The sequence below is a fragment of the Magnolia sinica genome, chromosome 18 (assembly GCF_029962835.1).
Source record: "Magnolia sinica isolate HGM2019 chromosome 18, MsV1, whole genome shotgun sequence".
In the NCBI taxonomy this organism is placed as follows: Eukaryota; Viridiplantae; Streptophyta; class Magnoliopsida; order Magnoliales; family Magnoliaceae; genus Magnolia; species Magnolia sinica.
The window spans coordinates 20,650,149-20,677,934 of record NC_080590.1 but is presented as its reverse complement, the minus strand read 5'-3'; the positions used below and the strand labels follow the sequence as shown (position 1 = coordinate 20,677,934).

The window sequence follows — 27,786 nt, the reverse complement described above, 5'->3', positions numbered from 1 at the left end:
GCATATACGTGCGTGTGGTTTCTTGCAAGCGAAGTAGCAAGAAGAAGAGTCGTCCCTAGTTTCGCCCTCAGCCTCGATATCAGCCTCTGCTGCTGCTGCTGCTCCGGATTGAAAATTCTCGCTCCGTTCCGTTATCTTTTACAGTGAACTGTCATGGGCGTGTCTGAGACCCGCTTCGTCCAGGAGCTAGTCCTCTACGCGGCGAGCGCCGCTCTCAGCTGTCTCGTCCTGTTCGCCGGGCTCCGCCATCTGGATCCGAACCGGGCCGCCTCCAAGAAAGCCCAAGAACAGAAGAAGGAAATCGCCAGGCGTTTGGGCCGGCCCTTGGTCCAAACCAATCCCTACGAGGTAACCCTCCTCCTTCTCTGAAATGGGTTTTTCTCCCCTTCCTCGTAATTTGGTGGTACCGGATTGTAATCCGGGGTTGTCTGTGTTGCTGTCGTCTCCACCTACTTGCGTGTTTTTGTTTCTTGACTGGACTTAGATGAGGATGGCGTGTACGAATTATTGAATTTTTGGTGTTTTTTAGAATGGGGAAAATCATTTGGTTCGGAATGTCGAATTGATTTTTTTTTTTTTTGGGGGGGGGTGGGGGGGCGGAATTGGTATGCATTTGTTTTTTTTGTGCAGATATCACTCGTTATGGATGAAATTAGGATTAGGGTTTTGATTCTGGGAGCAGTGTGTGTGATGGTTAGAAAAATCAGTAGATGAAAAAGTTCAAAATAGTTTCTTTCATTATATTGTAGGACAGTTTGAGATGGTCAGTTCAGGTTGTGTTTGGATGCGCTATTGAATTGAATTGCAATGATTAGTTTAAAAGAGAGGAAATGACCATATTGTTGTAACTTTCCTTATTATTCATAAGGAAGTAGCCGTGAAATCACAGATGACACGAGGGACAACAAATGCAATTTGTTCTTCCACATGGTTGAACTAATTATTGCAATTGAATTCAATACTATGAACCTGTAAAAATCAGATGTTATCTTTAAGTAAATATCCAAGTGTGTTCTCTGAGATGCCAGGTAACAAAACCACCACTACTTGCTGATTGGAAATTGAAATGAACCTGAGTAAGCAGGAGACAGAGACAGTGCTGATTGTTGGAAATTTCTTTTGTTTTGAGTGAGTTTTTACTGGGTTTTTGGTATATCGGGGAATTTGAATGCATGGGTGCTATTGCCTTTTGAAAATTGGTGAAGCATAAGAAGATGGTCACTCAGACTATTTCAAGAAGCGCAGTTTCATTCTTACAAGCTCATTTATTTAAGTCAGTTTTGTTTACTAAATGCATTTTTTTAAATATGTTGAATGAATCTTATTTTGTAATTCTTTTGGAGTCCTGGCAATATGAGTGGTTCTATTGGCCATTTAGTTTCAAATTTGGACTTTGCTTGTAGCTTGTTATTGGGAATATCCTTTCGGTTTCATAAAATGGTTTGATTAATTGAGTTCCATCTGTGTGGAGTTTCTATCCAGTTTTTGAGTTCTTGGTTGATGGTTCTTCTCAAAGTATTTTAGGAATGTTTTTTTATTTTATTTTTTCCTTTGTTGCCATGTTTATACCTTCTCTTTTCATGATCTGACAGGATGTTATAGCATGTGATGTTATAAATCCTGACCATATCGATGTGGAGTTCGAGTCTATTGGAGGATTGGAAAAGGTTAAGCACGCATTATACGAACTTGTGATCCTTCCATTGCGGAGACCTGAATTGTTTGCACATGGGAAGCTTCTTAGTCCACAGAAAGGAGTACTGCTGTATGGACCACCTGGAACTGGAAAAACTATGCTTGCCAAGGCCATAGCAAAAGAGTCCGGTGCTGTTTTTATCAATGTCAGGATATCTAATCTGATGAGCAAATGGTTTGGTGATGCACAAAAACTTGGTAAGTATTGTCCAGAGTGTTAGACTGGAAGCATTTTGGTATTGGTGTTCTTAAACAAACTAGATAATGTGCTTTGTGTAATAATTGTTGCATGAATGTTTGTCAGTCATTTGCAGACATGAGTGTTCCTATAAAACATTTTTTTAATGGGAATTTTTATTGGTAGCAACTTTAGTGAAAAAAATGTGGGAATGGTTTGGGTGAGTGCTTATGTACAGAAACCATTTTGTTCCCTCACATCTCAACATCATTGTTACACATAGAATGGCAATTCTTTTTGGTAGAGGGCTTTGTACTGTTTTACTGGAACTTCATCATAATCTTGCTTCATTCCATCACTGATACGCAATTTTCTCTTTAATTAGTGTTATATTTGTGTAACAGTTCCCACAATAAGTGTCCTATTTATGCTTTCCTCATTGCATCAGTAATTATCTGGTTTCCTACTTCTATTTCTACACTGTTCCATTTTGAAACCTTTTCTCCGAGTTCCAAATTTTAACTTTTCTTAAGTAGCCAGATGTACTCGAGGTATGATTCTAAGCACAAGCTTTGTTTTGCTCCACAGTCTACTTGTCTATAAAAACCATTGGCTCCCCCCTACAGGGGGTTAGAAACAATTGAGTAAACAAGTACATCAACTATAGATTCCCCCCCTTACAGGGTTTTAGAAACAATGGATTAACAGGTGCATCTCCCCACCAATGGTCTTCCCAACACCCAATTCTATACTAATTAGGGGTGATAACAGGGTGGGTTTGGTTTGGGCCAGGGTATGCCCAGGTCTATGCCCAATCCGATATGAAAGGCAATAGGACTGAGACCACCATGAAACGTGATGGGCTTGTAACAGCAAGCCCAAGACCCAAAATCAGTAAACTGGGATTACTGCACCAATTATTTGTTGACAGTCATCCTTGGGCCTTTGTTGATACTTGTAGGGAAGGTTTGAAGTGAATCCTATTGTATTAGATTAATTGTTTGTAAATTTCTGACAATTTTCTAGCATTCTTGTCATAATATATTATGTAATGTTCAGAGTATCATTAACATTACATGTATCGATGACTTTGGAATTGGGATACAGAAACATTTATCGATATCGTTGATAATATCACAAATACCAGAGAATGTATCACTGTTTGAGGCAAGCATTGGGAAAAAAAGTTGAATTTTTCACTGAAAGTTCAGGAGATGTTAAAAGACACATGTTTACACACTTAGGGCTCAAAATATCACAAAAACAAATATACATAATAGGTTTCTATTTTATAGGGCCTAAATCATATGTTGTTAGACAAAAGCAGTACAATTATATCTAAAATGAGTTCACATCATTCAAATATCATATAATGCAATTAATAAAACACAAACAATACAACCACAAACTAAAGAGAACAAAAATATATCCATGCCTCAAACCCACAGAGTTACAAGGTGGCTCGAAGTCATCTCTGTTTCCACCATGATAGAATGGTACCAACTCATGTACTCCCTCACATATCACTCACATATCATTGGTACTCATACTCTCCGAATTGGATTAGTATGCCTATCTGTGAGTCCTGCGCAATCGTGGTCAATATGTCTTTCCTCATCTTTTCTCACCGTGGAGTTCTAGCTCATTTCCACTCTCAAGTTGCAATTTCTACCTCGAACTATCAAAATAACCCTTAGGAAGTGATCCCCCATTTTTTTCCCTTTTACTTTTCCGATTTTCTCTCGAGTTCCATAATGTGTATGCATGCTATATTGATATTGACGATGATGCCTCGCATATATGCTAAAGGGAAGCGGCTGACATCTCATGATATTTTGTGTGTCACGAGATATTGGCAATATTATCGACAATATCGACTAATAATGTAAATTTTACATTACACCCTGTACCTGTATTGCTGACCTGCGATACAGATAATCTCAAGATAACAGGAACATTTTAATTATGTCTCTATTGGCAAAATTGTATCATGAACCATTTCACGAAATTTAGCATGCTAGAAAGGTTGAAAAAATTACATTCTTTAATAGATCTAAAAGTTAATAGGTATGAATATTATGTTAGAAAGGGGATATCTATATCATCTATATGTATATATGTATATGCTAGATTTAGATGGCAATGGCTCATTGAGAGGAAGGTTGTGGGATGGATCAAGAAAGAGGTTGCTCAAAGAATTGTGACTGAGAGAGATCTTGGTGGTGGAGAAGGGAGCGGTCCTGGCGGTGGAGAAGGGAGAGGGTTTTTTTTTTGAAGGATGAAGGGAGAGGATATACATTGTGGTTAACGGAAATGAGACAGAACTAGGGAGAATCACTCGCTAAGGGCATGTTTGATTTTTCATGTCAACCCTAAATACATTGTAAATAGGTAATTATTACTTTTTTTAGCATGTTTGATAATATGGGTGTATTTCCGCTTTGAAAACTGGTCCAAAAAGATTGACTTAAATTTGTGGGTCGCACCGTGATGCATGTGACATATCCATGCAGTCTGTCCATTTTATTGGAACATTTTGGGGGCATGAGCAGAAAAAAGAAGCAGATCCAACGCTTAAGTGGCCCACGCCAAACGAAGCATTGTCCTTGAAACGTCCACCATTGAAAGCTATTTACTTCACGGGGCCCACATTGATGTTTATTTTTCATCTAACCTGTTTGTACAGTCACACAGACATGGATAAGGGGAAAAAACCTCCAGGCCTCCCTAGAAGTATTTAATGGTAGGCGTTCAATTCATCATGGTTTCTTGTGGTGTGGTCCACTTGAGCTTTGGATTTGCCTCATTTTTTGGGCTCATGCCGTAAATGCAGCTAACATAATGGATAAGTGTGCATGAGCCACATACATTACAGTGGGCCCCACATTCATTTTGCAACTATCCTCAATTTTAGCCTTCAAAAGGCAGGCTGTCACTGTCTGCATTGGGAATGATGCGGTAATTACGTAGGTAAATAATTATTATCTATTTACAATGTATTTACATGTGACATGGAGAATCAAATAGGCCCTAAGGGAAGAGGTAATAGGGGAGGGGGAGATGAAAAAGGTAAGGAGGTAATAGAAGAGGAAGTAAAAGCAATCGATGTTCAGCAGAGGAAGGAAGGTGAGTGGATGCTAGTCTGGAAGAGGAATGAAGCAAAGAAAGAGAGGGAGAAGGAAAGGGATTTCCGGGCTTGAGAGAGTTACTGGTATCATTCATCGAAAATTTCTTGATCGATTGGAGGGAATGTCATTTCAAACAAGCCCTTAGGAATTGTGGAAATGTTATGGAGGTGGTGATATCGAAGAAGAGAGAATAAGAAGAGGTAAGAGGGTTCACTTTCGTGCAATAACGTTAAAGGAGGATGTGAAAGGGGCCATTTAATGGGAAGTTCTACGAAGGTAGGAAACTGGTGATGAAGATGGCTCGGGATGTTCCAAATGTGGCTAGTAAAGAAGTCCTCAAGAAGGAGACAGGGAAGTGGGTAGAGAAGGTAGGCTTAGTAGGGGTGAAATAAAGGAGGTAGGAAGTGAAAGGGGGTTAGAGAAGTTAGGGCCTAACAAGGTTGTGTACTCAAAGGGGGGTGAGTCTTACAGGGATGTGGTGAATGGATGCGAGGCGGGGAAAGGAAAAAAAAACCAGCGGAGTATGAGGAAGAAAGGGGAGGGGGAGCCGTTAAAGGAAGAGAGGCAAGAGGACCTGAGGAGGCCATCTCAAGAGTAGATGTGTTGGGTATGGGGGAGCTGGGCGCAGATGGGCAATAACCTTTAACATGCAAATGCTGGCAGGTATGGGGCTGCCCTTTCAATGGTGCTTGGTGGTGACGGTACGAGTTGGAGCTCATGTCGATGAGGTGGGGTGGTGGCTACAATTCAACTATAAACTTGAGGAGGGCGACAGAGCTCTGAAGTACTTTGAAAACTGAACCAACCTCATCTCTACTTTTTATTAAATAAATCCATGTCATACGAGAAGCATTGTCAATAAAGACTATAGTATTTAAATCCATTAGAAATAATCGAAATCCGCTCCCATACATTAGAATGAACTAACATTTTTTTTTTTCTTTTATTTGTCTTTCTTTCCACAAGGGAATAAATTGAATTAAGATATTTAGCTAAAACATTGGCCTCGCATTGAAAATTCTTGATTTCCTCAGACTCAACTGACTGAAGCAACGAAGATTGTAAAACTAAATTAGAAGGATGACCAAAACGACACTGCCAAAGATAAAGGTCCTCCTTGTTTGCCTTAAGACATTCACTAAACCGATTTGAAGGATTCGAATGAAAAATGTATATTCCATCTTTCTCAAGTCCACCACCAAGCAACTTCTTTGTCTTCATATCCTGAAAGACACAATGATTAGGAAAAAAATTTACACTACAATTTAGGTTCTTCGTAGTCTAACTCACAGATAATAAATTCGAAGCAATATTATGAACCAATAAGACAAAAGACAAAGAACGATGGTGAAGCAGAAACAATACCCTTTCCCTTGACAGGGTTCCAGGTACCAAATAAGGATTTGAGGTGAACGAAGAAAACGAAATAAATGTACTTGTTATATGATCTGTAGCCCCTGAATCAATTATCCAAAGGTTGGACGCAAAGGTAGTGTGAAGGACAAAGAAGGTATTACTTTTTTGAGCCAAAGATGAAGATGTAGAGGCTTTAATCTGTGCGGCTTCCCTTAATAAATCATTATACTCATTTTTTGAGAGATGGACTACATCCCCAGTTGGTTGAACTCCAACAGATGATGTCGCCAAAGGAGCCACCTGGCCAACAATACGTGAGAAGTCTTTATCGTCAATAGTGGCTGAATTAGCAAAACAACCCTGAAGTGTTTTACCATGAGCACCCAACAACAATCAGTTGTTTGACCATATTGACCACTATAAGTACACAAACGATCTGCACAACGGCTATGACCAATGCCACCACCACGGCCACGGTTAGCATTCTTACCTCATCATCCATTAACTCTACCTCTTCCACTACCGGTATAATTATAATACTAAAAATAATTTGCTGAACTTAAGCTTATGGATTGTAATCTTCATCCAGGTTTCTTACAATGAACAATCGACTGTTCCATCTTAGAGTTGATTGTATTTGCCATTTCAGATGCAGATGAAGAAGCCATTCTTTTTTGAAGATTAAAGAAGCCATATTTAAACCCAACAACTCTCAAAATTTCACTAACCAAAATCCAACGAACACTGTAGGCAAATATAGCATGCAATAATCTCAAAAGGAATACTTACGAACCAAAAGGAATAACTCAAAAGGAAATAAATTTCAAAGAATGAATGTTCAAATTAATAAATAATGAAGAAGCCAAAGAAGAGAAGGGTGATCTTTTAGTCGAATTACTAAAAGAAAACAAATCTAGGAAAATCTATGGTTACCATGAGGAGATTCTTGTAAATATGGAAGAAAGATGACAAAAAACAGTCCAAACAGTAATGACCAACAAACCTTATTGCTGCAATCTAATTTCAGTAAATTTGGAAGAAAAACAATCCAAAAAATTTATAGAAATACGAAAGTCCAGCAAATCGGAATCATATTTTTGATCCAACCAAAGGGAACAAATCCATCCAGAATTTTCAGCAAAAACTTCAACAAGATCTTTAAGACACCATGGCTGCAGCACCACCCCTCACAAATCTTATACAATCTGTAATTAAAAGGCTAAGACTCTCAAACCAGGAGAGATTATCTGAAAAAAAGAAAAAAGAAAAAGAAGAGAAGATTAGAAGAGGAGGAGATCGAGAGTTAAAAATCCCTAGGGGCCTTTTTGCTCTAATACCATGTCAAAGGAAAGAAAGAACCAAGGAAGAAAAAAAAAAACTCAGTAACAGTCTTGGCTGTCCAACCCTCTCTTTTTATATATATTAAGTGAACGACAAAATTACATAAACTAACTTAGAAAAAAGGAACAAAAATAAAAGATAAAAGGGAAATAAGAGGCTCACACCCCAAGTAAAGGGAATGGCTCATGGCCTAGAGGGGATATGGCCCGGTTATGTCAACCAGTTTATTGAAGCAACTATTGGATGTTGTTCTCTTGGTAGAGTCAGATGCGATGTGGTGGCTTGAGGACAAGTCGGGTCAATTCTTGGTGAGGTCCTTTCAGTGTTCAAGTTGTCGGTATCGCTACAAGTTTCACTGGCCGGAGATAAAGAAAAAAAATCGTTATCGTCAATAATATCGCCGATAACTAGAAATGCGGGGAAAAATGGGGAAACATAGGGAAAAAATGGGGAGTTTTTCAATGAAACTTCAAGACATGCCTAACTACACATATCTTCATATTTAGGAATAAAAAAATTGAAAAAAAAAATGCATACATAATAAGTTTTCTTGTAATGGAAGTCTAAAAATATGCGCCGCCGAAAGAAATCACTTTAATAGTAACTAAAATAAGTTTATATAATACGAATGCAGCTCACATAAAATAATTAAAACATATAAAAGTAAATGAACTAAAAAAACACACACATTTATGAAGCCCACCTTTATATATGTATTGTATATCCACATTTTCCCTCCATCCAACCATCCAAACACCCATCCATCCATTCATCTCATCCAACCAACCAACCATCCATCCATTCGACCACCCAACCATCCCATCCATCCATCCAACCATCCATCCGACTATTCATTAATCTAACCATCCCATCCAATAATCCAAACATTCATCGATCAATCTCATCCATCCATCCCTTCAAATCATCCACACATTCCATTTATCCATCAAACATACATCCATCCTATCTATCTAACAATCCAAACATCCCATCCATCCATTCCATCAAACATACATCCATCCTATCTATCTAACAATCCAAACATCCCATCCATCCATTCCATCAAATCATCCAAATATCCATCCTTCCATCCCATTTATTCATCCAACCATCCCATCCAAGCATCCAAACATCCATCCATCCATCCATCCAACCAATCAACCATCCAATCATCCATTCATCCATCCCATCTATTCGTCCAAACATCCATACATCCATCCCATCTATTCATCAAAACATCCGACCATCTGACCATCGCATCCAATCATTCAAACATTCATGCATCCATCCCAATCATTCAAGCATTCATCTGTCCATCCATCCATCCCATCTATCCATCCATTCATCTATCCAACCATCCCAGTTATTTCATGCATCCAATCATTTATCCATCCAACCATCCCATCCCATCCCATCCCATCCAATCATTCAAACATCCATCCATCCCATCTATCCATCCAAGCATCCATCCATCCATCCAACCAACCATCCCATCCTATCCCATCCATGCATCCAACCATCTAACCATGCGTCGGCCTCACCCAAGACTATGGCCCTTACCGCGGGGCCCACCTTAATGGATTTATTCTATATCCATCCGTTTTGCAAGTCCCTTTTAAGGCATGAGCTTAACAATGAAGTAGATATAATTCTCCAGAACAACTTATCGTTCATAGGAAATAATGGTGATGAACATTACTGGGCCACAAAAGTTTTGGATTTAAGTAGATATTTGTTTTTTCCCTTCATCCATATTTATGTGACATTATCAATAGGTTGGATGGAAAATAAACATTATGAAAACATAAGGTGGGTTTTAGGAAGTTTTTAATGGTATGTCATTCAATCACCCCTGTTGTACGGTCTACTTGAGATTTAGATCTTCTTCGTTTTTGGGCTCATGCCCTAAAATGTTCTGAAAAACGGATGGGCAAATACATCATGGTGGGCCACATCATCTTATGTGAGAATGGGACGCACCTGATCTACTCCCGTAGCCATCGTAATTTTTTATATAAAATGGTGGTAAAATAGTCTTATTATGTTGTATGAAACTCACACTATAAAATAACTTAAAAGTTACATAATTTGTTAGTTTTGTTTTGAGGTAAAATGGCGGTGAAACAGTCTTATTATATTGCGTGAAACTTACATTATAAAATAACTTAAAAGTTACATAATATATTAGTTTTGTTTTGAGACAAATTGGTGGTGACCTTTGCAATTTAATAGTGTCAAACACACATTTTAGTTAACTTTAAAAATTCACCTACAAGGAAAGAGCTTCGAAAGAGAGTTTCGAAAATTCCTTTTTTCAAAACCCTAAAAGTCGACGCGCAAGCTCTTCTCCACAGCCATAGTAACCTTGAAATCTCGGAAGTATCTTCAATCTCGCAACGCAGATTCAACTATCGACGGAAATCCCAAGAAGATTAGAAAAAAGCTTGTCAAAATTCTGGATTTTTTGGGTTATTTCATACTTTTGAAGACCACATTATCGATATACAATCCAATCACTTCTTGATCTTCTAGAAAGGTATTTTTTTAAATATGATTTTCTTTTTTAGTATTTACGGCTTGATTTTGTCAGCAAAATTTCGAAAAAAATCGGTGAAATGTCACCGATATCCAAGAGAGATGAAATCTGGGGTTTTCGTTATCGATGGGCCAATGATATCAAAAATAATGGCGATAATTCGGTATTATCGCCGATAATTTAAACACTGGGTCCTTTTATAGTATGCTTAATAGATACTCAAGGAAGCAAGTATGATGCACACTCCTTTGGTCCTACAACATCCCTCTGGGCAACGTTCGCATGGCATGGCCAGTGGGGTGGAACAAGGTGCTCACGATTGACAATATTAGGAAAATGGGTTTATTTATCACCAATGCTTGTGCATTTTGTTGGCAAAACAAAGAGACGATTATCTTTTTTTCCTTTTTCTTTTTTTTTTTTTTTTTGGGGTGGGAAGTCATGTATTGTTATCGGTCCGTATTGAACAATATCAGCTTATATTGGTCAATTTTTTTAAAGCCAAAGAATTAAGTAAAATATCAAGAAAAAGGGAATAATAAGATATTCAAGAATATATATATATATATATATATAGGTATTTTGGACATGCATATGGTGTATCGCAGTGTTTAAATTATCGGCGATAATATCGAATTATTGCGGATATTTTCGGTATCACTGGCCCTTCGATAACGAAAACCCTAGATTTCGTTTCTCTCTTGGATATCGGTGACATTTCGCCTATTTTTTCGGATTTCGCCGATTTTTTTTTTTTTTGAAATTTCGCCGACAAAATCAAGCCGTAAATACTAAAAAAGAAAATCGTATTTTAAAAATACCTCTTTCTGGAAGATCGAGAAGTGATTGGATTGTAGATCGATAGCGTGGTCTTCAAAAGTATGAAATAACCCAAAAAATCCGAGATTTCGACGAGCTTTTTTCTAATCTTGTTGGGATTTTCTTCAATAGTTGAATTTGCATTGCGAGATTAAAGATACTTCCAAAATTCTAGGGTTATTACGGCTGTGGAGAAGAACTTGCGCGTCGACTTTTAGGGTTTTGAAAGAGGGGTTTTCGAACCCTCTTTTGAAGCTTTTGCCTTACAACTGAATTTTTAAAGTTAACTAAAATGTGCGTTTGACACTATTAAATTGCAAAGGTCACCACCATTTTGCCTCGAAACAAAACTAATATATTATATAACTTTTAAGTTATTTTATAATATGAGTTTCACACAATATAATAAGACTGTTTCACTGCCATTTTACCTCAAAACAAAACTAATAAATTATGTAACTTTTAAGTTATTTTATAGTGTGAGTTTCATATAACATAATAAGACTATTTCACCACCATTTTATATAAAAAATTGATATGGCTACAGGAGTAGATCAGGTGTGTCCCATTCTCACATAAGATGATGCAGCCCCACCATGATGTATTTGCCCATCCGTTTTTCAGAACATTTCAAGGCATGAGCCCCCAAAAACGAAGAAATAAATCTCAGGTGGACCATACAACAGGGATGATTGAATGACATACCATTAAAAACTTCCTAAGACCCACCTTATGTTTCCATAATATTTATTTTCCATCCAACCAATTGATAATGTCACGTAAATATGGATGAAGGGAAAAAACAAATATATACTTAATCCAAAACTTTTGTGGCCGAGTAATGTTCATCACCATTGTTTCCTATGAACGATAAGTTGCTCTGGAGAATTAGATCTACTTCATTGTTAAGCTCATACCTTAAAAGGGTCTTGCAAAACGGATGGATATAGAATAAATCCATGAAGGTGGGCCCCACAGTAAGGGCCATAGTCTTGGGTGAGGCCGACGCATGGTTACATGGTTGGATGCGTGGATGCGATAGGATGGTTGGTTGGATGGATGGATAGATGGGACGGATGGATGTTTGAATGATGGGATGGTTGGATGGATGGATGGATAAATGGTTGGATGCATGAAATAACTAGGATGGATGGATAGATTGGATGGATGGATGGAAGGATGAATGCTTGAATGATTGGATGGGATGGATGGTTGGATGTTTTGATGAATAGATGATATTTGGATGGATAGATGGGATGGATGATTGGATGGATGGATGGATGTTTGGATGGGATGGTTGGATGAATAAATGGGATGGAAGGATGGATATTTTGATGATTTGATGGAATGGATGGATGGGATGTTTGGATTGTTAGATAGATAGGATGGATGGATGTTTGATGGATAAATGGAATGTGTGGATGATTTGATGGGATGGATGGATGGATGGGTGAGATTGATCGATGAATGTTTGGATTGTTGGATGGTTGGATGGTTGGTTGGTTGGATGAGATGACTGGATGGATGGGTGTTTGGATGGTTGGATGGATGGAAAATGTGGATATACAATACATACATAATGGTGGGCTTCATAATTGTGTGTTTTTTTTAGTTCGTTTACTTTTATATGTTTTAATTATTTTATGTGAGCTGCATTTGTATTATATAAACTCATTGTAGTTACTATTAAAGTGATTTCTTTTGGCGGCACATGTTTTTAGACTTCCATTACAAGAAAACTTATTATGCATGCATTTTTATTTTTATTTTTTCAATTTTTTTTATTCCTATATATAAAGATCTGTGTAGTTAGGCATGTCTTGAAGTTTCACTGAAAAACTCCACATTTTTTCCCTATGTTTCCCCATTTTTCCCCGCATTTCTGGTTATCGGCGATATTATTGACGATAACGATATTTTATCTTTATCTCCGGCTAGTGAAACTTGTAGCGATACCGACAACTCGAACACTGGTGTATCGGACCATTCTTTGATGAGAATGTTGTTTGTTGGTTTGACTTGTTGAAGGTCAACTAAATAGGCCATAACTGAACAGAAATCAAGCATAATTTGGTGAACTAGGGCCTATTATATTGAAATACAACAAAAAAAAGATAAAAATATAAAAAGGAAAGTGAAGTTTTACCTTTCTTTCTGATTTTTCCCCTAATGGTCCACTTCTCTTCGATTTGTTGAATCCCATTCAAATCATTTATTTTGATCCCAAAATAGGTCTAAATCTAGCCTAAAATGAGTTTTTAAGCTTCTTCCATGGTTTAAATGAAAAAGAAAAGGGAAGAGGAGACAAGTGGAATTTTGAAAAAAAAAAAAATCAAAATCAAAATCAAAATCGGGCTTTTATGGGCATATCGGCTGATATGGGTCTTTTTTTATATTTTTTATATTTTTTGTATTGGGCCGATACTAACCCCGTATCGCATTTCGTCTCGTGTTGATACGGATACAATGTGGCCATATTGGCCGATATGATACCGTTATTCATATTTATGTTTGGAAAGGTTTTTCGGGACCTTTGGGGTATCTTGGGTGATGCCAAAAACTATTTCAGAGTTGTTTCTAGGGCTGATATGATACCGATAAGTATTTGGGCCTATTGAGGTGGGCCCGGGCTAGGACCATGGTCCTAATGAGAAGGTCCAGATCTAGAAAAAATTGGGCCACGCGGCCCATTGCCACCGTACACTCAACTTTATATCTAACACCTTTTCTAAACTAATCTGCAAATAAAAAGGAGGATGACCAAGGAACAGATCCTTTTCCTCTGGATAACATCACTTGTCCACTCATGGTGGGCTCCCATTACTCTGTCCTCTCTTTTCTAACAGTTGTTACTTGGGAGTTGGAATTGTTGATGTTCATATTTTCTTCATGAGGATTTTTATTTTTTTTTCTGTTGAACATTTTCTTTGTAAGGATATGATATGATGGATTCCCTGACTTGGTATGTTCGACTTCTGTTTTTGTCATGATTAGTTAAGGTCATCAGACTTGCATCATTGTACTATATTGAGATCAATATTTTATTTCTTTTTATTTATTTCAGAACATATAATCTTCTAATGGTCCCTTAATTAAAATTTGATATAAATCGATCCTTTTTCATTCAGAACCTATAATCTTCTAATGATTCATTAGAACTTGATAGTACAAAATGCCATTTGGCACATTTAGCCTTTTTCATTATCAAGCTACTTTAACAGTGTGTTTGTTTATCAGGAAAATTTTATTAATTGACTTCTATGTGATTTAAGATTATGCAAAGACAATAAGTAGTAATATTTTTCTTAAATAGCGATTTTCTTATAGCTATTAATATTGTTGTGATGTTCTTTATATTTGCCTTGGTTTTTGCAGTGGCTGCTGTATTCAGTTTGGCTTATAAACTCCAGCCTGCTATTATATTTATTGATGAGGTTGACAGTTTTTTGGGGCAACGCCGCACTACAGACCATGAAGCCTTGACTAACATGAAAACTGAGTTCATGGCTTTGTGGGATGGTTTTACCACTGACCGTGAGTATTTTAACACTTAAAACGGCATATTAACCCTTCTTGCTTCTTTTTTTTTGATGCTTTCGTGCTTGCTTTTTAAAGTGGAGATCCTTTCTCTGCTGAAACCAAGCTTGAGCTAGTAAGGTTGTCCTGGAATCAAGTATTTTGGGGCCATATTGTTTGAAATCCAATGTTGTGTTCTGAACTGAATCTAGTTTTCCTATTATTTACTCTTTTAAAAAAATGATTTTCTATGTGCTTGTGGGGGGAAAGAAAAACAACTTTCTAATTCTATGAAAGCCACCTGTAGATCCATGTCTTTGTACAGAGGGTTTATTTGGCAACAGCATATCCACAGAATTATGGGTTTCAACCTCATGAATCCTAACATGAGATCCCCGTCCCACCCCCCTCCCCCCCATGTATGTGTATAGGTGTACGTATGTACCTATGTGTGTGGATAGAGATAGGAATGTGGAGTAGAGAACAACCTTTTTAATTTTTTTATGTTGTGGACTGCACCTTGTCCAAATTGACACCTGTCTTAAGTGAATGCTGCATCCACATGCTGGAAAGCTCCATTGGACAACGCCATGTTTTAGAGGATTGTCTAGACATTCAAACAACAATGGATCTTTCCACGCATTCAAACTTGTAAGGGTGAGGGTATGGAACCTTAATAGCTATATAGAAATTCTGAACCTAGGTTTGTTTCTTGTTCATTGTCTCTTCTTAAGCAGTATCCATTTCATTGTACACCCCTGATTTTCCTATCTAAACATCATCCAGGGAAATTTACAGATCTATCGTAATTGTGGACTTATTGTAAACAACCTTCCCTAGTTACTTTATTTAGTGAGCTACTATTAACTAAGTATTAATGTATTATTCCTCAGGGTAGTAGCTTTGACAAAAGTAAAAAGTTCAAAAGTGACTGCCAAACCCATAGCAGTTCAAGGGTAGTAGCTTTGACAAAAGAAAAACTACCAAACCCATAGCAGTTCTTCAGAGGAAACTCAAGGGACTACCAAACCCATAGCAGTTCTTGAGAGGGGGATTTCAGAATCTCAAGCGGCATTTTTCTATGGGAGAAATCTTTTAGGCTGCTCTCCTGGCCTATGAGTGCCATGCAAGTGGGAAGTTCTTGATTATATGCTAAAAAGAATGGGGTTTGGGGATAGATGGAGATGGTTGCTACAATGTAATGCAGGGGTATTTTCACACCGGGCTCGAATGGGTTGCCTGTGGGATGCAAGGGCATAATCGGGGTGGGCGGCCCGTGTGAGGCGGGTGGCTCATATGAGGTGGGCCCCACCCGTGTGAGGGGGTATCCATGTGATGTGGGGCCCACGAGGGGGTTCGGCCGGGGTCCTAACCTATGTGATATGGGGCTTGGGCAAGGTATCCCAAATCGGTTACGTATCGGCCATAACGGCCGTTACGTAACGGTAACGGTGGGACCCGTTACGCGATACGGGGTCGAAACGGCCGTTATGGAATTATGTGACCGTAATGGCCGTTACGGGCCATAACGGCCGTTATAGACCCATAACGGCTGTTACGGGCCTTGAAAAAAAAAAAAAACAAAAAAAAAAAAAAAACCGTACCTTTTTTCTTTTCTTTTCTTCTTCTTCTTCTCTTTCTTATTCTTCTTCTCGGGCAGCTGCGGCTGTGCCCGGCTGCGGCTGCGGCTTCTTCCTGTTCTTCTTCTTCTTCTTCCTCTCTCTCACTCACTCTCTCTCTCTCTCTCTCTCAATCTCTTCTCTCTCCCTCTTTTTTTCTTTTCGTTTTCCCTCTCTCCATTTTTTTTTTATTTGCAGCAGCTAGCTGCTGTAGGTACGTGTCACGCAAAGACGAGCGCTGACACTCCTTGAGCTCCGAGTTGTACGAACGGTTCAAAGGAGATCAAAGTTATATTTGCTCCACAGTGATGTATTTATTACATCTACACCGTTCATCTATTTTCAGAGATCATTTTAGAGCACCACCCAAAAAATGAATTATATCCAGAGATCATCTGGACCACACCAAAAATAGCAGCGGTGATAATGTTTTTCATGGTTAAACAATTCGTAGTGCGCACGGTAACATTTATTTTTCGTCCAATCTGATCAGACCCGAGTGGGCCCCACCATGATGTATATATTTTATCCCTATCGTCCATCCATTTTGCCACGTCATTTTAGGTCAGGATCCAAAAAATTAGTAATATCCAAATCTCAGGTGGACCACACCATAGGAAATAGTGGTTATAGAATGCTCACCATTAAAAATTTCTTAAGGTCCACTGTAATGTTTATTTTCAATCTAACATATTAATTGGGTCACACTGACGTGGATGAAGGGAAAACACACATGTTAGCTTGATCTAAAACTTTTCTAGCCCCCAATAAATTTTTAATGGTGAACGTTTAATTATTGTTGTTTCTTATGGTGCAGTCCACCTGAGCTTTGGATGTGCCTCATTTTTGGGCTCATGCTCTAAAATTATTTGGCAAAATGGATGGACGGTGTGGATATAACACATTCATCACGGGTGGGGCCCAAAAAACTTTGACACGTGTGCTGCACTTTACAATCCAAGCCCCTCCTAATTCAAGCCTTAACAAATTGTACACGAGACATATATTAACTTAAAATTTGGCAATTAAATTATGGACTGCAATTGCTAACTCACAATGCCAAAATCAAATTGTTTGAATAGTTTTAATTGTTAATTTGTGGACTTTTATTTTTTAAAATATGGCCTTTTGATTTTTTTTTTTTTTTTTTTTAATGATTCACTATCCAATAAATGTCCACCAATTTATAAGTGGGATAATGACAATAAATGGCATGAATTTGAGGCTGATTTGGAGAATAGATTGGTCTTCCAAGTTAGCCTCAAATTGGCAACGCCATTTACCTGAATTTAATTTCATTTTTTTAAAGAACTATTGGGAAAAATGATATCAAGTTAAGTATATAAATTACATATTTAGAAAATTAAATATATGAATTTTGTAGTCAAATTCAAGTTACCTGGTTAAAAAAATTAATCAGACAGTCCGATACAACTTCTCACCAAAGAGTGGACCGTTACACCACCATAAACATGTTCCAATTTATAAATGAATGCATATTTGGAATGCTTAGAATATTCCGGATTTAATCCATATTTTTTCATATTTTTTTGGTAAAAAATTTTTTTGCGCCATTACGCCCCTGTATCCGTATCAGTTTCGGAGGGCACTGTTATGCCAACCGATACCGATACGGGACACCTTGGGCTTGGGCTATGAGATAAAGGGATTGATTCGCCATGCTTTAACAGTTCGAGCTTTTAGAGCAAATGGTTAATTTTCCTACATCAAATTGCTATCAGAGCGAGAGGTCTCATGTTCGAGACCTCTCATCGGGGTGATTAATGCAGGGGTATTTTCACACCGTGCTCGAGTGGGGTTGCCTATGGGATGCAGGGGCACACTCGGGGTGGGCGACCAGTGTGAGGTGGTACCCATATGATGTGGAGCCCACGAGGGGGGTTCGGCCGAGGTCATAACCCATGCGATGCGGGGCTTGGGTTATGAGATAAATGGATTGATTCGCCATGCTCTAACAGTTTGAGCTTCTAAAGCAAGTGGTTAATTGTCCTGCATCACAATGTGTCGCATCCACAAACTATTCGATTTTGGTCAATGGTTTCCTAAGGGCTTCTTCAAGAGCTCTAGCGGGTTTCGATAGGGGACCTGCTTTGTCACTTTCTCTTTGTAGCTATAGTGGAAGCGTTAAGTAGGATTATGGATAGGGCAAGGGTTGTAGGTCTAATAGAGGGCTTTATGATCAAGAAAACTGATTTCAAATCTCTCACTTCCTATTTGCGGATGATACAATCATTTCTTGTGATGAGAATGAAGACCAAATTTGGAATTTGAAACTGATCCGTGGATGTTTTAGCAGTGTTAGGTTAGAAATTGAGCCTTTTCAAAAGAGTGAGATCCTGGTGTTCATATGGAGAAGAAGAGGTGGAAAGCTTGAAATAAGATTCAGGTGTAGGGCGGGAATGTTGCCTTCCACCCATATGGGCCTTCTTCTCTATGCCAGGAAGCCAGCTAAGCATTTTTGGGACCCAATGGTGAGTGGTAGAAAGAATAGAAAAGAAGTTTTTGGCTTGGAAAGGAAGATATCGACCATTTTCGGGTAAGATTACCCTTTTTATAGTGACTCTCATGTGAATATGCCCCTTTATTGCATCTCTTTTCCAATATCTTGCATCAATTCGGATAAAAGAATCCAAAGGGACTTCCTCCGAAAAGGGGTGAAAAGCCATCGTTAATTGGACCTTGTTGGGTTGAAGTAAATCGATTGAGGTCAGGGGAACACGCATTAAATCATTAAACGCTTTGAATAGTGCACTTTTAGGAAGTGGCTTTTGAGGCAGAGGTGGAAACTAATAATATATGGGGTTGGGGTCCTCCCAAGAACTACATCGGATCACTGCCCGGTGATTCTCGTAGCTGAAGATCAGAGTTGGGGTCCGAAACCTTTCAGATTTGAAATTTCTTGGTTAAAGATAGAAGGTTTCTCGCAACTTATAAAAGAATGGTGGTCTGGTTTTGAAGTGGAAGGCTATGCTAGTTTCAGGTTGAGTTGCAAACTGAAACTTTTGAAGGAAGAGATTAAATCGTGGAGAGCGAAGGATTTGTGTAAAAGGGTGAGGGAAACAGAAGCGATTTTGTCAGAGTTGTAAAAAATTGATTTGAGTGCCGAAGGAGGTTCAATGTCAACAGAACAATTGATAAAAAGAATATAGCTTATTCGAAACCTATCAGCTAGAGTGTTAAAAGATGAAATTGTTTGGAGACAACGATCGTGGTAAAAATTGGAGAGGGGGACAAAAACACAGTTTTTCCATAGTGTAGCTAGTGCACGTCTTAGATATAACAAGATCAATAGCATAGTGGTGAATGAAATTCATATTGAGGTTTTCTCAGCAACTTGCTCCAAGGAGAAGATTGGAACGGGCTTGGTTTAGACCTCTTGTAGGTAGACAGGCTGTCGGAAGTTAACGTCAAAGATCTCGAGTCCCCTTTCTCATTGGAAGAAGTTAAGTCAACGGTGGATGCCCTGGGAGGAGATAAAGCTCCAAGGCCAGATGGATTCCCAATCCTCTTTTTTCAGATCTTCTGGGAAGACATACAGAGTGATGTTATGGATTTCTTCAGCGAATTCCATGAAAGAGGGCGTCTTTCTAAAGGGCTCGGGGCTTCTTTTATAGCATTAATCCCTAAATTCCCGGGTGCGGCATGCTTTAAAGATTTTAGACCGATAATTCTAATTGGAGGGCCGTACAAGATCCTGGAAAAAGTTATGGCATCTCGTTTAAAGAAGGTGGTAGGGAACGTTATATCTGGTAATCAGAGCACATTCATTCTGGGTAGACAAATCATTGACAGTGATTTAATCGCTTATGAATGTGTAGACTCCAGTCACAGATCCAGATCGAATATGCAAGCTTGACCTTGCGAAGGCATATGACCATGTGGATTGGGGCTTCCTTCAATATATGTTATCTTGTATGGGATTTGGTGAGAAATGGAAAGGATGGATAGGAGAGTGCATTGGGTCTGCAGACTTCTCTGTACTACTAAACGGCTACCCAAAAGGGTTTTTCAAAAGTTCTAGGGGGTTACGCCAAGGGGACCCGCTATCGCCTTTCGAGGAGGCTTTATCCAGAATGCTAATCAAAGGCCAAGAAGAAGGCATTTTAAGTGGTATCAGAGTAAGGGCATGGACACTCCAATATCACATATTTAGTTTGTGGATGACAAGTTGCTATTCAGTGAAGCAAATCAGGAGAAGGTAAGCAATCTGCGTGCAACGATCCGATGTTTTGAGGCAGTCTCCGGTCTGAGAGTTAATATGTCTAAAACCAAGATGTACGGGGTGAACATGGAACAGGAAGACATTATGAAATATGTTGAATTCTTTAAATGTTCTATAGGCCGCTTCTCGACCTCCTTTGTCGGTCTCCCGTTGTGCATTGGAAAGCCTCCTAAATCTCTTTGGGACAAGGTCATAGACAGGTTTGAGAAATATCTTGCTAGATGGAAATGCAGATTCTTATTGTTCGGGGGGCGTATCACTCTAATAAAGTAGGCTTTATCGAATCTACCGTTATACTTCATGTCCTTATTTAGATGTCCGGTTTCAGTTTCGGCTATCCTAGAAAAATCTAGACACGATTTTCTATGGCACGAGAAAGAGGAGAAAAAGAAATTCCACTTGGTAGAATGAAAGGAGGTGTGCAAGCATATTCAAGGAGGTGTTGGGATTAAAGACCTCAAGACAATGAACCGGGCCCTTTTAGGGGAGTGGATTTGGAGATTAGGGATTGAAAGCGGGAGTCTATGGAACAAGTTAGTCAAAAGCAAGTATGGAAGCTCGGAGGGAGGTTGGTGGACCAAAGACTATTCATCTTATTGGGCTTCGGCCCTCTGGAGGGGTGTCCTATCCATGAAAAAGGTCCTCAAAGGAATCGGCTTCGATATTGGTAATGGAGAAAATGTTCGATTCTTAGAAGATACATGGGTGGGAGAAGTAGCTTTGAAAGAGGACTTTCCAAACATTTTCTGCATCTCTCCAAAACCAAGCCACATCAGTAGCTAATTGTTATTCATTACTCGGTGGGAATTTGGTATGGAACCTAGAATGCAGAAGAAATTTATAGGATTGGGAGATTGCAGAGTATGTGGCCCTCCTTGATCGAATCTCCAAAAGTAAGCCAGATCATTCGAGTGCAGACAGGTTAGTATGGTGGGCCGAAAAATCTGGTATGTTCTCGATTAAGTCACTATATAAAATTCTGGACAACAATCCCTCCCCCAAAGAAGAACCTACAACAAATCAGATTTGGAGCTACTCGGTCCCACCTAAGATAGCGTTTTTTGGATGGCTGGTCAGAAAGAAAAAGGTCCTCATAGTCGACAACTTGAGTAAAAGGAGGATGACTCTAGCTAACGTATGCCTATGTTGCATGGTGGACGAAGAGACGGTCGATCGTTTATTTGTCCACTGCTCCTATATAAACCAGATCTGGCCAGAAATTTTACGTTCTTCCAGAATTAAATGGTCTCTTCCTGACATAACGGGTTGGTTGTTAAATGTGTGGCACGGAGTCAACCTAGGCAAGCAGAGGACACCGATTTGGAGAATAGCTTTCTTGGCTGTTTGGTGGTTTGTATGGGAAGAAAGAAACGGAAGATGTTTCAGGAATGACTCCAACTCAGTGGAGCTCTTAGTGCGTAGAGCAAAACAGTTGATTATGGAGTGGGCTGCTAATGTAGATAATCTAAAGGGCTGTAATCTTCTTTTTCTTGGAGCTTAGGTGGTTCACTTCTTTAGCAGCCCCGCTCCCTCTGTAGTTCCTTTTCTTTTATATATATATATCTTGATCCTTAAAAAAAAACTAATAATCTATGGAGATGTTTCGTCTCTTGCAAGTATGGGACCAGAGGTAGAGGGTGGTTTGCAGAGGCTTGATCCCAGTACAGGGACAACCAACATAGAGGGTGATTTTCATAATCGAAGGGCTCTACTCACAAAATGTTGAAATTGTTGTAGGAGATGGTGCAAGAATTCGGTTTTGAGAGGATATCTGGTGCGATAATCATGCACTTGCTATATTGTTCCACCACTTAAAGCTAGTGTGTGAGCGATACAACATAAGTCACTACTTGGTTTTGTGGATTCCATAGTTTAGAAGAGTTCTTCTGGACAATGAATTTGAGGAGCTTTTAAGATAATTATAGCTTTCAATGACTTTAGTTGGTTCACCCAGGTGATTGATAAATGGAAGTGGAATAAGGAAACCAATGGATATTTCTCAGTGAGATCATTTTATACCTTCAGAGTCGGGGTAGGATCTAGTCTAAGGAAGGTTCACACAACTCAAGTGTGGTTTTATTAGGGACCTCAAAGGTTGATGGCATTCTCATGGCTAGTTGGGAAGGATAAGGTCTTAACCATAGATCAATTGAGGCAGAGAGGGATAGTGATAAGTGATAACCAATGGCTACTCCTGTGGCTTAAGGAGGCTGAATCAGAGAACCATCTCTTCAATTTTTTTGTGAGTATGCTTCATTTATGTGGAATGAGTTGTTGAGGATATTTGAGGTGGGTGGGTTGTGCTGAGGTTCATCTCTTCCCTTATCCGAGCTTGGGATGGTGTCTACTTGGGAAGAAAGAAACAAGCTTTGTGGCCTCTCACTTTCTTTTTCTTTTTCTTTTTATTCTTTTGCGTTGTTGTCGAATGAAGAATCTAAAAGGTAGGAAGTGCAAATTGCAATGCAAGAGAAAGCCATCCTGTGGGCTCGAGTCACTTCAGCCTTTTGCAATCTATGAGAAATTCTCAATTGCTTCGTAACAAGATGATCTCTTATAATCTCGTTTGATGTCTTGTATATTTCCTGGCTTTCTAAGCCGAGGGACATCCGAAAAAGTTTTCATAGCACTTCTTGGGAGCATGATTTGAGAATTTTACTTTGGACTTTCAGTTCAGTAATACCTAAGTGAATGTCTTGGGTAGGACTGGTGGCATCAACAGTTGGACCAAACTGGGGTCTGGTCCGCATTCAAAAAAAATTGCCTGGCACTAGCATTATGCGGTGTTTAGTCCAATGAAAATATTGTGGCATTTACTGTCATGCAGCCTTTAAGTCTATAGCTTATGAATCTGGGTCAGGTACAACTTCCAAACCAAGTTCTAGATTGGGGGTTCAGATCTCGTAAAGCGAAAGAAATGGCAAAGAGGCTTATATGTTCTGTTGTCTAAGGGTGGCAATGGGCCAGGTAGCCTGCCTGACCCGGCTTTGGGCTGGGCTGGATGGGCTCGGGCTCAAGTTATTTTTAGCCCAACCCGGCCCAGCCCAGCCCAGCAAGGCTTGACCTGAATTTATATGCACTTGTTATATCCTGCAGGCATGCCATTCCAATCTTCTGGTTAGACAATCCATCCTTCTTGGATGAAGACCGCTGGTTTCATTCCTCTAAAAATGCTACCTGTCCACGTTTGGCACACTTGATCAGTGGATAGGTTAAGAGCATTTTGGAGGGAAATAGGGATTTTATCAAATTTTGGGCCAGGCGGACCTGGGTGGGTCCAACCAATTTTCTCCAGGCTCAGGTCCGATGTGCTAGGCCCATGCCGGGCTCAGGCCTTGGGTCTTAAGTTAGCCCAAACCCCGCCCATTGCCATCCCTACTGTCTTTCTGCCAGTATACCTGATAGGAAGACTTATATGGCAGTCTGCTGGATGGGCTTGGGCCTCTTTTATAAAGGCCCTTGCTAAATGTGCTTTAGCCTCTTCAGTTTCTTGGCTTGTGTTGTGTAGTTTGCTTTTTAATAAAATAATTGCTTTAAAAAGAAAAGAAAAAGAAGCTCATGTCCGTGATACTCTTATTTCAGAAAATCTGTCTATTTAGAGCATGCATTTCATTTTAAATGATGCATATACCTAGTTTTTTACAGGCACCCCTTTTTTCTTATTAAGTATTAGAATAGTATGCTTCAGTACTAGTTTATTGCCAAAAGTAGGAAACATGGTGTTTGCAGAAAAAAAGGGCATGGATATAAGCTCATTTCTTCTTTATTGAACTTGGGGGCTTGTTTTGTTTTAAGGATAAAGAATCCACAATAAAAAATTCATCTGTGAGTGGTGGGTGAAAACCCAATTCCATACTTATACTGTAAACTGAACTTTATTTCCTCTGTTTATATAGAGAATGCTCGGGTGATGGTTCTGGCAGCAACCAACCGTCCACAAGAACTTGATGAAGCAATACTCCGGCGTCTTCCCCAGGCCTTTGAAATTGGGGTACCTGACTGCAGCGAGAGAGCCAAGATACTGAAAGTGATATTGAAGGGTGAGAAAGTAGAAGAGAACATTGACTATGATCGCATCGCCAGCTTATGTGAGGGCTATACTGGTTCAGATCTGCTCGAACTCTGCAAGCAAGCAGCCTACTTTCCTCTCAGAGACCTGCTGCGTGATGAAAGGAACGGTCAAGCATCTCATGTCAGTATACATCTTGATCTCATCTTTATTTTTACCATCTTGTCCTTGATCATTTTCTCAAGATGTAAGATTCTTTGGGAGTGCCTTCATTTTTTATAATTGAAAAACTTAAACAAATTAGGCCAACTTATTTGAGAGAGGAATCATAAAAAAGAGAATGGAGACACGATGGTAGCTGCACTTTGGCAACTCCTTTAGAGAATTACCTGACAAGTAAGGGGGCGGGTTTCCATTCAAGCACACGCTTGATTTTCAGGCGTCAATCATCACTGTCAGTTGAAAAACTACTCGGTTGAATGAGCTGTCAAGCATCCATTATTCTCTCCACTGTTGGGCGCCATGGAGTGCTGCAATCCAAAAATTACACCAATTGGTTAATTGCTTGGCGGGCCTTATGCCTATTGAATTTGGACAGTGGACCGGTTTTAACTTTTACTCACCATTTGAAGGTTGGTGTGACAAAAGGCATGATGATACAATAATATGAATGTCAGCCTGATTTTTGGACAGGGACTCTTTCCTTGTTACAGTCATCAAAGGGATGGTCTGTGTCATCTGATCATCCTGCCATGTGGGGTTATCATGGATGACCTCGATTTGGGAATGACCCATGATGATGATATGATGATTTGAAGGTCATCATGATTTTGGTCTGGGACCTTTTCCTTGGAATGGTCACCAGAGGAGTGTTCCACATCATCCCGATCATGCAGCCATGTTGGCTCATTGTGAATTACCTCTTCTTTTAGATGTTCCTTTGAACGGATTAGTCATGCATTTTCATGCATTCAGCCATGGGTTTTTAATGATTTTTTAGTACTATCTCATTAATCTTGCTTATTTGTGCAAGTGGCTTTCTTGTTCACTGTGTTTTCTTCGCCATCATTTACAGTTGGCACATGTTTCCTTATATGCTCACTTCTGCTGTTTGATGGTGTCTTGGGATCCTTTATTTTTGACCCATGTGAAGTGGGATTAAAGTCCCCTTGGATCGTCTCTCTTTTTCATAAATTTCATTGTTCAGGCTATATCTAAAATCAAGGTTTTGGCTATTGAAGAGGAAAAGGTCAGCTGCAGCTAATGCAATATAGTTCCTTGAAATACCATTTCATCAGAACTCAGTTTACTGCTATTTTCTGTGGGATAATAGTTTTGCTCAATCTAGAAATATGGCGTTACTAATGGGATGGCTAAAGTCAGGTTTCCTAATTCCACGTGTGTGGGAGCCCTGCTCATTCATGGGTGGGCTACTTTAATATCTTTGGGCCTAGAGATCAGGCTATTTCACACTTAAAGTTAGACAAACTATACAAAACAAATGGTACCCAGGAAAATTTGTATTAACCCTCAGTTTACTTGCTGCATTGTGGCTAGGGCTGTCAACGGGCTGGGCCTGGGGTAGGTCTCGGCCTGGATTTTGAACTATTTTGGGCCTGGCTGTTGGGCCAGACCTATTCAAAATTCTGATTTTCAGGCCTGAACCCCTGGCCCATTGACACCCCTAATTGTGGCCTACTTGAGGAGTAAAACTGCTTGATTTTTGAGGAAGAAGGTCTAAGCATTATTCTCAACAAGATGAAATGCTCAACATGGCATGCCTTCCACGTGCTTTTGTAATTAGCAAACGTCGTCTTAAGCAAGCTAGTGTAAGACTATTAAGAAAAACTTTGGGCCAAGTTAGACTGGGCTGCGATCAGCCCTCAACCCAGCCTATTTATTTCTCAGCATGGGGTGCTCCCTCCGTGGCCCATGTAAATGGGCCACATTTGTGCGTCAGATGCGGACCCCACAGTGAAAAGGGCAGCATCGTCATTTCACACAGGGCAATCTTTGCTTTTCACTGTGGGCCCCACATCTGAGGCAAGTGTGCGGCGCTTTCATCAGGTCACGTCGCCCCCATCATTTGTGATTTTCTTATTAGCATCTGTATTGGAGCTGTAGGCCCCAAATTGCAATTACATTAGTCCAGGGTTGGATTTGGAAGGAATTAACTGAAATTTGTGGGCTATTGAGACAATGAAATACTAGGAGCTTAGCTAGGTCTTTTGTTTTTTTAATCTTCTCTTGATCGAACTATATCTTCACAGTTCAATTTTCCTGTTGCGTTCAAACACCCACAAGTGAAATATTCATGCATGCCCTTCAATAGAAGTGTGCATGTACATACGTGTGTATTCATGCATTGTTCCCCCTCTCATCAAGTTAGCTATAAAACTTTTATGTTGCAGGGGCCAAGGATGCTGACACAGTCAGACCTGGAGAAGGCTCTATCGACATCAAGAATGGCGAGAGCTACGACAAGTGAATATAGATTAGGCTCAAACTCAGCTGCATGGTCAAGGAACAGAGAGCAAGATGATGATCAGGTCCAGATTGCTATCTCGGAGCTCTCTAAGCTTATGTCCCGTATTGTCAACATTCAATCAGAAGCCCAAGATCCCTAGAATCTGTTTTTTTGAAGGTAGTATGTCTAGTGATGCCTCATCTTTTCGAGAACTTAACATGTGCATATATTGTACTGTCAGGACTTGTAGTGTTGGTTTTGAAGCAGCTGATTGCTTACACCATCGACCCCCCCCTTGCAGGCATTTGGCATCCTCACCGGAATAGGAATTACGCATTTTGAAGTACTGCTCTCAAATGATACCCTGATGCAATTTTTAGCCTTTTGCTCTTTTGGTGGGTTCCCACCATAAATCTGACTTGTTCAGTCTTTTCCAATATGTCATAATCATTTGTCCTGATTGGTTAAAGTCAGTGGCTACTTCTGATTACAAGTTTATCATTTTATAACACGATATTCTATAAGTGGTTATTTCTCTTTTCCATCCCACCTATTAACTCAAGGAGTAGACTAATCTGTCTGAGAATATCATTGATGCACCGGTTGTGTGTTATGACTCATATGCTAGCCACTGTGCACACGCCATATGTTTGCCTCAAGTTATATTATATTCAAATAGTGGGCTCTGCCGTAGATAGGACACCACTACAGAATTAGATCAATTGAATGATTTCGACTTCTGATGAATGGATATTGTCTATTTGATGGTCCCCAATTCGACTTGATCATGTGTTATGTAGTTTATTGATTATGCCCCTTCTACAGTGTAGCTGAATTTTTGAAAGGTTTGGAGTGAGCCACATGTACTCGGATTCATAGTGA

General features: G+C 39.4%; 1 protein-coding gene across 3 annotated transcripts; it reads left to right on the top strand.

Annotated features, from left to right (window-relative positions):
• LOC131234053 (uncharacterized) lies at positions 1–27,448 on the top strand. Of its 3 annotated transcripts, none has more exons than XM_058231027.1 (6): positions 5–348; positions 1,593–1,893; positions 14,429–14,587; positions 24,325–24,620; positions 26,849–26,986; positions 27,146–27,448. In XM_058231027.1, the coding sequence occupies exons 1-6, from the start codon at positions 154–156 to the stop codon at positions 27,152–27,154; spliced, it is 1,098 nt and encodes a 365-aa protein (XP_058087010.1). In that variant the 5' UTR covers positions 5–153; the 3' UTR covers positions 27,155–27,448. The 3 variants fall into 3 exon arrangements, with proteins under 3 accessions (XP_058087011.1, XP_058087010.1, XP_058087009.1); XM_058231026.1 differs by having other exon boundaries at positions 6–348; positions 26,849–27,081; positions 27,206–27,448; XM_058231028.1 differs by lacking the exon at positions 14,429–14,587 and having other exon boundaries at positions 1–348; positions 26,849–27,081; positions 27,206–27,448.
• Positions 27,449–27,786: the final 338 nt, after the last annotated feature.